General features: G+C 41.7%; 1 protein-coding gene across 8 annotated transcripts in view; it reads left to right on the top strand.

The window, feature by feature from the left end:
* The first annotated feature begins 9,274 nt into the window (after positions 1–9,274).
* The window catches only part of ARFGEF2 (ADP ribosylation factor guanine nucleotide exchange factor 2), a 72,014-nt gene continuing 70,881 nt past the window's right edge, over positions 9,275–10,407 (top strand). For all 8 annotated transcript variants that reach the window (XR_002829901.1, XR_002829902.1, XM_023756160.1 and 5 more), the window contains exon 1: positions 9,275–9,296. Coding sequence is in view for 6 of the 8 variants with exons in the window: in XM_023756160.1 (XP_023611928.1) it covers positions 9,290–9,296 (7 nt within the window). In the remaining 2 variants the exon portion in view is untranslated. The remainder of the gene's footprint in view (positions 9,297–10,407) is intronic.

Here is a 10,407-nt window from a genome sequence, read left to right as displayed (position 1 = left end):
TGAAAATAAAAGAGCGAGATGTGATAACAAAGGAATGCTTTTGATGAGGTGTCAAGAAAGTAATCCTTTCTGAGGGGTGACATTTGAACGGAATACTGAACGGCAGGGAGCATCCCTGTGGAGTTTGGGAGAAGAGCGTTCTGGGCGGTGAGGATCAATACGGTTGACTAGATCTGGCCTCACTGCCCCTATACCTTTGGTTTGGAATATGTAAAAAGACCTGTTTTTCCCAGCAAACTGCATAAGTGGAAAGTTTTCTTTTCTGCAGAGTTTGAGATTGCCATCACCTTTCTCACCTTATCTGGTCCAAGGTCCAGTGCTGAGATTCTTCTCTTGGGGCCTGGGAGTGGGCTTGTGAACTTTGCACTCCTCTGGGCAGAAGGCCCCTGGCTTTCATCAGATTCCCATCAGGGCCTGACTCCCTCAAGGGTCAAGAACTAGTGACATAGAGGTTGTTGCTTAGATAATCTTGGAGGAATTTACTGAGATTTAGACTTGCAACGCTTTTCTGTTCAGAAAAACCAAGGCTACGTGTTGGATGTCCTTTTATCAGGAATGCTCGATAAGCACTACAAAGCAGTTTGTTAGTTAGGCCAAAAGGCCTGGTACTTATAACTCTACTTGGAAACCTGCCTGGATTCTATCCTCTCACTATTACTTTTAAGTGTATTGTCACACACGATTCAAAATAGTTATTTGGCAGAAAAGTCTCCATTCCTTCCTCAGAAAACAACCTATAATTTTCACCAAATTGTATATCACATTCTTGGAACCTACTTATAAAATGGATCATAAAGGGCCATAACATTGAAAGCTTATTAGACATTTTTGGATCATATCTTTCTTCAGAAGTTCAGATTTTTCCAACCCATATTGTGGAATGCACATTCAGTGTGTTAGTAGTGACTGTAAGAAATAGCCTGTAAAGGAAGTAATTCGACCATAGGTTAAATGAATAGCAAGTTGACATAGTGGCTCATGGTCATAAAATTGAGTAATAGGAGCTATAGTAAGGAGACCTACACTTAGTGTTGAGTTGAACCAGCCATCTTGTTTAAGAGAGTAATTGTGTGTTGTTGCTGTTAAATAAAAATGACTGTTTTACTTATAAACAGTAGAAAACATACAGCAAAATGCCTAATGAGATGTCACTCTGCATCTCAAGACACAGTCCTCTTTCCAGTAAAAGTAGCCACAATGAGCCTGTGTATAAGAAGGGTTGCATTGGAGCTAGTATTTTAGAGGTTACCATGTGTGGATTATCATTAATTTTTGATAAGAGGAACATTAAATGACTACTCAAAGTCGAAATGCTTGAATGAGAAGAGCACTTAACAGGAAACAGCCTCTGTGATATGAGTCCAATTGTAGCCTGTCAGGGGAGGGGAGAGGGGCTGCTGGATAGGGATTAGGAGTGTGTGCTCTAGACTCAAGACTGCCTGTGTTTCCCTGCCTTCCACTTGTTATCTTTGTGATCTTGGAGAGATCGACCTTCCTCAAAGGGTTATTATAAAGTTAGTTGACATGTGCAAAGAATTTGGCATGTAGTAGGTGCTCTGTAAAGGCTTGCTGCTCTTACTTATGTTTATTATTTTAAGCTACAAACCAGAGAAACTATAAGTGCTCTGGCTTAATGTAGTATATTAACCTACATTGGTTCCTCATTCAGCAGTGGCTTTTTCTTTATTTGGTTTGTAGATGCAATAAATAAGAATTTAATTACATAACAAAAATACTGTGTTTATTGCTAAATAAACCCAATGAAGATGGGGTGGTTGTCTCTTGTAAAAACAATGATGATCAAGATGGGAAAAGTTTGGAGTAATCTCACTGATTCATCTCCACTAAATGCCAAATGCGTAGATAGAGACTCCCAAGTAGGGGTTGTGTCCTTCCAGCCTTTATCTGGAGAAATCAGAAGAGCCCGTGAGAGTATTCATCACCACAAGGACATTGTGGCTCTTTACCATGTTAACAAATTTTTGACATATAAGTAATCTTGAACCTTTCAGCCCCCTGTTGGGTAACATAATTATATCACTAAAACTCCCTTTCATGTCTTATTTAAGAGCCATTTTTCCCCCATGATCTCTCCTTGACTTATATTGCTGCTTTTTTTTTTTTTAATCCTCATTCTAGGATATGCTTATTGATTTTGAAGAGAGAATGAGAGAGAAATATCAATTGGTTGCCTTCTTTACATGCCCTGACCAGGATTGAACCTGCAACCTAGGTATATATCCTGACTTGGACTCGAACCCACAACCTTTAAGTATATGGGATGACACTCCAACTCAACTGAGCCACCTGGCCAGGGCATCTGCTCTTGAACTATATGGAGTTTGCAGACTTGACAAGATAATTGAGTGCTTTTAAATTGAGCATAGAAAAATGTGTCTGGAAATCTGAAAAACTTTAATGGAATTCTAACAATACTTTACATATATATAAGAGATACGATATCTTATTTAATAATTTAATATGCACAAATGGCCAAGTAAGTAAGGGTTAAGTGTTCTATAATTGTTGTCATTATTCTTAGTCATTATCAAGAATATGTAAAGCCAATAGTAAACATACCTATATGTTTTTCAAATGTAATTGAATGACTTAAAAATTGAATTTATTTTTTAGAGTAGTTTTTAGATTCACAGCAAAATTTCATTAAAGGTACAGAGAAGAATTCTCACATAGCCCCTGCCCCACACATGCATAGCCTTTTCCGTTATCACTATCTCTCACCAGAGTGGTATATTTATTACAATTGATGAATCTGAATTATCATTAATGTAATCACCCAATTGAGTGACTTTTTAACATCTCATGTTATGTAGTAACTATGATATCTACCATGTACTGAGCATTTCTTACATTTCAGGCACAGTGCCATGAGCTTTACATGCAGTTTAGTTCTTACTGTTATCCTCATTGAGGCCCAGAGAAGTTGGCCAGCATAACTCAGCCAGTAAGCAATGGAGCTGGGGCGTGAACACAGGCAATCTGGCTCCAGAGCCCAAGAACTATTAACTACCATGCTGTATTGTTTCTCCATATAAAAGTTCTTGTATATGAAGTCTTTAAACAGTTATTATACTACAGTGATGTTTCTGTGCAAATGAAGTTTTAATAAAGTTTCTGTAAGTAAACCACTCTGTAAGTAAAGAGACCATATTTTCTATAGTTGGGATGTATTTGAAAGGCCTCTAATGAAAAAGATCACAATTATTTTTCCTGCAGGGTTTTACTGCATAGGTCTTTGGTTTACTTTAATTTATGGACTAATGGGAAGAAGTAAATGAGGGTAAAGAGCTGGTTTCCCATAAGTTTCATTTGAGTTATGAAGTTCTTCTGATTTATGACATCTCTATCAGCCGTGAACTCCTTCATATTAATTCTGGAGTTGTGGCCTGTAATTGATGTCTGTCTTTGGGTCCAGTAGGGAAAGGGGAACCAAGGCCCAGAGAGCAACTTGCCCACATCTGCACAGCCAGATGGGGAAGCAGCTATATACAACATAGCTCTAGCCTGACATAAATGACAAATTAATTTGTAGATTTTCTACTCTGTTAAATATATGGGATTTAGAGATACGTGGATCTTTGGAGAGCTTAGCTTGAGCTGTTTTGATGGCAGGATGAAGGTGGAAACCAGACTGGAGTGGGTTGAGGCGTGAGTGGGAGGTAGGGAAATAGTGAGCTCAGACAACTCTTTCCCAGAGTTAGGCTATGGTGTGAAGGGGAGGAGGAGATACGGATCATGGGAAGTTTTCTTTCTGTTGTTTTTGTCTCTTTTTTTTTAAGATATGAAAGATTTGTTTAAATGTCATTGGGAAGGAGCCAATTAAGGGAGTACATTCATAATTCTTAGTTGTATATTAATGTGCAAAAAACATTTAACATTTATACATCCATCTGATGGTAAATTGCTTTTTCCGCCGTATGATGATGATGATGATGTTCTAATTTTGATGTGTTCAGAATAACTATTCTCACTATTAGGAAGAACCTCAGTGCAAAATTTGAAAAATATAAATTTTTAAAAATCCCTAAATTGTCATAGCAGATAGAGTAAGGCTTTAAATTAATATATAGAATAAAATAATTTTAGCAAATTCTGGTATTTTGGTTGGACATTTTGTTTATGAGTGCTGTATATTATAAAAGTTCTGAGGAATAACAGGACTCAGGAGCCTGACAGATTACTCTTTGTTGAAAAGCTTTATGATGATTCTTTGGGAGGAGGTCATCTCTCTAGAAGCAGCATCTAAAAATTGGATTTTGGTTATTGAAAGGTATTTATTTATTGGATTGGTGGAATATTCATTGAGAACTGAGTTTGAAACTTTGCTTATTCATTAGTCCTGTGAACCTGGGCTAATAAGTTAGCTTTTTTGAGCCTGAGTTTCCTGAGGTGGTAATACCTGTGCCACAGGATTATTGTAATGGTTAAGTGAATTAATGAGTGAAATTACTGACACAGTACCTGGCACTTAACAGATGACCTGCTAAAATTCAGAGGCATTGGTGTTACCATGTTTAAAGGAGAAGGAGCTGAATGCTTGCTCTTCTCTATCTTCCCTATTCACTGGTTTATGGACCTTTTTGCTAGTCTCTGACATTTGGACACCAGAGAAGCAAGTGGTTGGATGAATTTAGAGCTCTGTCCTGTACTTGTAAATCTCAGGGAAGATTCTGTAAGCAGTGCTGGGGAAAACAGTAAGACCATTCTTTATGGAAAAGAGTGAACTTGTGAAAAGCGTGTACTTAATCAGCAAGTACATGGAGTCTCCTACATAAATAGCTCAGCACTGTATTTAGTTCTCACCATTTTCACCAGGCTGAGGGGCCTGCCAGGAAAATACTTGACTTTCTTTCCAGCAAGGTTATCTTAGAAAAGAGTTTTTATGTTTGTTAATCCTGGAGTCTTCCTATAAGAAACTTCTTTTGGTTTACTGTCTTGGTTATAAATAAATCTTTTAGCTTTTTGTTAGGTATTTTATTAGGTTTTATAGATTTATAGGGAGAACAGCCTTCTTGTGCTAGGACATAAAACTCTTAAATTTGCCCTCAGCCCTAGGGAGTGGTCAGTTTATATTTGTTCTTTATATAATTCTTTTTCCTGTTGACTGAATGAGGCTGAAATTCATTTAGATAGTATTTATTTGGGTGTCACACCTGGTGTTATGATGCAAGGAAAATAAAAAAAACAAGGACCCTGTTCTGTTCTCATGGAGTTTTCAGTTAATGGAGAAGAGGGGCATTGTTCAAATGATCTTGTCCTCTGGGCCATACTAGCAACTTGAGAAATCCCAGGAATGAGAGAAGCCTGGTCCTGCAAGGGGAGTGAACAAGAAGTGAGGGAAAACTTTCCTGAGGAAGTCTGGAGATCTGAATGATAAATAAAAATTAAATAGGTCAAAGTCAGAGGCATTTTGGCAGTATGGGGAAGCAGCATGTGCAAAGGTCCTGTGGCAGCAAGGTGGTATATCTGTTAAGGAAACTAAAAGATATAACTATTTGTGAATTTACAATTACACACACACAAAAAAAAGTCAGGGAAAGCATGTTTGAGGATGAGGTGGGAGAGGTAGGCCAGGGCCCTTGGAGATCATTGTGAGGAGTTTGACTTTTAGACCAAAAGCAGTGAGACCGCACTGAAGAGTTCTAAACAGGGAAGAAGGTGATGGGATGACCAGTTTTGTATTTTTGTGGGGTTTTTTTTGTTGTTGTTGTTTTTCAAAATATATTTTATTGATTTTTTTACAGAGAGGAAGGGAGAGGGATAGAGAGTTAGAAACATCGATCAGCTGCCTCCTGCACACCCCCTACTGGGGATGTGCTTGCAACCAAGGTACATGCCCTTGACTGGAATCGAACCTGGGACCCTTCAGTCCGCAGGCCAACGCTCTATCCACTGGGCCAAACCAGCCAGGGCAGGTTTTGTATTTTTGGAAAGATCACTTGGGCCATTGTGTTCAGAACATCTTAGAGCAGGAATGGGGAACATCTGGCCCGTGAGCCATGTAAGTCCCACGAAATCATTTGGTCTGGCCCTGCCAAGGCATTAGGGGTGAGTTAATTAAATATTTGACCAAATATAGCAGCCTAATTTTTAAGTTGATAGTTTTATATGGCATGAATATGATGTTATAAATATCCAAATGGCCCTTGGCAGAAAAAGGTTTCCCACCCCTATCTTAGAGAAAGACCAGAGAGGGTTGACACCATCTAAATGAGAGATGTTAGTGGCCTGGACTTAGAGTAGTAGTGATAATAGAAATAGAGCGAAATGAATGGTTTTCCCATTTGCTTAGAAGGTAAAGCTAAAAAAACCTGCTGATGGATTGGGTGAGAACGAGGATTGCTAAGGCTATTAAGTTTCTGACTCACCCAACTGGATGGATGTTGGTTCTGTTCTTTAAAATGGGTGTGTGGGAAGAGGAGGGGGTCAGGGATGAATTGGGACTTGGATGTGTTGAGTATTACCTGCCTTTGAGCATCCAATTGGACAGGTGGAGTGGGAAGTGGATAAATATATGAGCCTGATGTTCATAAGACAGGCCTGGACTGGAAATCGAGATTTGGGAGTCATCAGAGTCTGGGTGGGGATCGAAAATATAGGTGAGGGTAAGACGGCCTGAAGAGAAAGAGAGAGTAAAGGGAAGGAGAGGCATGGGGAGCTAGGAACCCAGCCTGCTCTGGCTGAGTAGAGGAAGTTAAGTCTGTAAGGTAAATGAAGAAGAGATGGGCTGGCAAGAGGCGGAAGGCAGATGAGAATGTGTGCTTAAGAAGCATAGAAAATTTCAAGAAGGGTGAGGTCAGTAATAAGGTCAAATGTTGCAGGGAGCTCAGGTCAAATAGAGACTGGAAAAATGCCTATCAGATTGAGTGGTATGTGGGTGGATTTAGCTTGAGCTGTTTTGGTGGTGTAGTGAAGGTGAAAGCCAGGCTGGAGTGGGTTGAGGCATGAGTGGGAGGTGAGGAAATAGGCAGTGAGCACAGACAGCTCTCACATGGAAGTCATGGAAGTTGTATTGTGTAGAGGTGTGTTATTTATTGATTGATTGATTGATTGGTAAAAGCTTGCACTTGTTTCAGTGTATTGGGAAAGGAGGCCCGCTGAGGGCAAAGGTTAAATGCAGGAATGAGGAAGGGACAGTTTATTCAACAAGTATTGAGTGCTACTCCATGCCTAGGAAATTCCTAGGGTGCTGGGAACTCAACAGTGACAGACAACAGGCAATAGTCTCTTGGTTATAGAGTTTATAGTCTACTGGAGGAAAAACCAATAACATATGGTCTGATACATAATATGTCAAGATTGGTAAGTACTGTGAAGAAAAATTAGAAAAATGAGTCAGAATAAAGTGAAAAAATAAAGCAGGTGAGATACAGAATGATGAGGAGTAGAGATGACAGTTTTAGGTGGTGAGGGAAGGACTCTGAAGAGGTGACATTTGAACAGTGATCTGAAGAAAGTGAGGGGGGAAGCCATGTGGCTATCTGGGGGAGGGAGGGCCTTCCAGGCAGCAGGAAAAGCAAGTGCAAAGGCCCTGAAACAGGAAAACCCAACAAGCAGGCTGGAGGCAGGCGGTAGAAGATGAGATCAGAGGGATAGCAGGGGGCCAGATCTTATAAAGGCTTGGAGGCCAAGGTCATGATTTTGGATTTTACTCAGAGATGAGAAGGCAGTAGAGAGCTTTGAGCAGAGGGACATATATCATCTAATTTACATTCCAAGGGAATCCCTCTGGCTGCTGTGTGGAGAAAAATGTGGGGAGGGAGGGCAGATTAGATCTGAAGCAGTAAGACCAGTTAAGAGGCGGTTGTGGTGGTCTGGGTGGGAGATGATGGTGGTGGCCTGGTCAGAAGTGATGAGATTCTATATAATACGGAAAGCATGAAGTTCCTGAGAAGGCAGGTAGGGATGGGCGACTGCAGAACTGGAGGGATTGGACACCAACTGTCTTCTAGCAGGAGTGGAGGTGGTGGGTGCAGAAGTAAGTCAGTTTGCAGGTTTGCTAACAGGAAGTAGAGGGAATCTCCTTGTGGCAGCTTCTGATTTCTGTGTGAAGTAGGGGCCACTCCATCGATGATGAGTAAAGAATGGTGATGATTAGGAGGGAGAGATGGGGTGTTTAAGGAGAGCAGAGAAATGTGCAGTAGTCATTGCAGAGCGTTAGAGAAGATGGGCTTAAGTAGCAGTATTTGGGGTGCTGATTATGGCTTTATAGATCTACCAACTTGGTCTGTTGTCAGAGGTCTGGTTTTTAGGTGGGAACAGGTCAAAAGGAGATGGTAGTACAATCGATAAGTTTGGGATTTTGCCAGCAGTTAAGAGTAAAGGTCAGAGAGAGAGAGAGAGAGAGAGAGAGAGAGAGGAACAAAGCTATCGATTGCCTATCATTCAGATAACAATCCTGCTAATGGATTCTGTCCTGGAAAGTGAAGATAGGGGAAACCTGATATATTAGCCTTGTCAAAGTTTGACAGGCCAAAAGTAGGCCCTGCTTGCAGTTGAGTAGGTCAATTGGAAGGAAAGGAGGTTGTGGGCAAAGAGCAGGAAGGAGCTGGAAGTGCCACCGTTGCACATGGGGACAAGATTCACAGTGTCACCAGCCACACCAGGTGGTTTAGAGTGAAGGAGATCATTGGAGGGGGAGTTGAAGGAATTGGAGGCAGCATAGTAGAGAGGGGTGTGGCAGGTCAGATGTGTGAGGAGTAGTAAAGGTTTGAAGGGATGTTGTGGGACTTTCCGATCCCCATCCAGACTCTGATGACTCCCAAATCTCGATTTCCAACCCAGGCCTGTCTTATGAACATCAGGCTCATATATCTATCCACTTCCCACTCCACCTGATCAGCTGCCTCCTGCACACCCCACACAGTGGTGGCACTGTGGAGCTTGAGGAGAGAATGTGACTTAGTGCCAAAGTCTCTAATGAATGGGGAGGTGTGACCCAAGAGGTTCATAGGTGGCAGCCATGCCCAGAAAGGATTTCCCAGGAAGACCTTGTGGCTTTTCAACTGGAGCCACCCCTCCCCACTCAGGTCTCCTTTCTTTCCGGCCTACTCATTTATTGCTTCTAATTGCCCAGTTGGCAGTTGGGAAAGCAATGCCTGGTAAGAAGTGGAGCAGTAAATGGAGCAGCTGTGACCCACCATATGCTCCTCTTCCTTCACCCACCCTCTCCCCCTTCTCATCATCGACAGGTTCTGGAGTGCCGGCTCTGCAGCAGCCAGTCTGGGTGTGAATCCTGACTACACAGTAGCTCTTCCAGGCTGTGAGCATGGGAGGTGACTTCACCTCTCTGTGCTCGAATTCCTCACCTGTATGACAGTTAAGGATAAGAGTGCTCTTGCTTCCATGGGTTGTGATGAGGACTGAATGGGCACCTGCCGCTAGTGAATGTCAGCTGTTTTGATGATGATTTCGGTTCCACTCATTTGCTTTTTTCCCTTGGCTTTGTCTGGTTCCATCTATGGCACACGAGATTTTGCACTGTTGCTAACTCCTGTTTTAAGATAAGAGCAAGACATTTATTGACCTCCCGCTGTATGCCACATAGTGCCTTAGCCATTAATCTCACAGTACCTTTCTCATGGGGTAGTTGAGAGAATTACCTGCACCCAACTGCCTAGTCACAGTCTCTAAAGCACATGGGGCTGCCTTTTACCTTTTATTTTTATTTTTATTTTTTTGGTTAATCCTCACCCGAGGATATTTTTTCCATTGATTTTTGGAGAGAGTGAAAGGAAGGGAAGGAGAGAGAGAGAGAGAGAAACATTGATGTGAGAGAGACACGTCAATTGGTTGCCTCCCACATGCGCCCCAACCCTGGCTGGGAATTGAACCTGCAACCCAGGTACCTGCCCTTGATTGGGAATCAAACCCGAGACCCTTTATTGCATGGGCTGACACTCCAACCACTGAGGGACACTGGCCAGGGCTATTATCCTAATTTTTTAAAGTTGGAAATCCAGATTCAGGGATAATTAATAACCCACCTGGCATCTTTCAGCTAATAGAACTCCATGCCAGGACTTGAACCTATTTCTCCCTGAATCACAAACCTATTTTTTTCTTCCCATACCAGCCTGCCACACACCTTTTCCCTGTTCCTTTTCCTGCCTCTTTTTTTTAATTATGTATTTTAGAGAGGAAGGGAGAGAGGTGGGGAGAGAGAAAATCACTGATCAGCTGCCTCCTGCACACCCCACACTGGGGATCGAGCTTGCAATCCGGTCATATACCCTGACTGGGAATTGAACTGTGACCTCCGGGTTCATAGTTCAATGCTCAACCACTGAGCCATGCCGGCCGGGCTCCTGCCTCTTTTTAATGGGAAAAAAATATTGTTATCCAGTTACATCCAGAATCCATTAGTTGGATCACATGAAACTACTA

The sequence above is a fragment of the Myotis lucifugus genome, unplaced genomic scaffold (assembly GCF_000147115.1).
Source record: "Myotis lucifugus unplaced genomic scaffold, Myoluc2.0 scaffold_90, whole genome shotgun sequence".
Lineage (NCBI taxonomy): Eukaryota > Metazoa > Chordata > Mammalia > Chiroptera > Vespertilionidae > Myotis > Myotis lucifugus.
The sequence above is the reverse complement of the archived record's forward strand: the minus strand, read 5'-3'. Positions and strand labels throughout refer to the sequence as shown.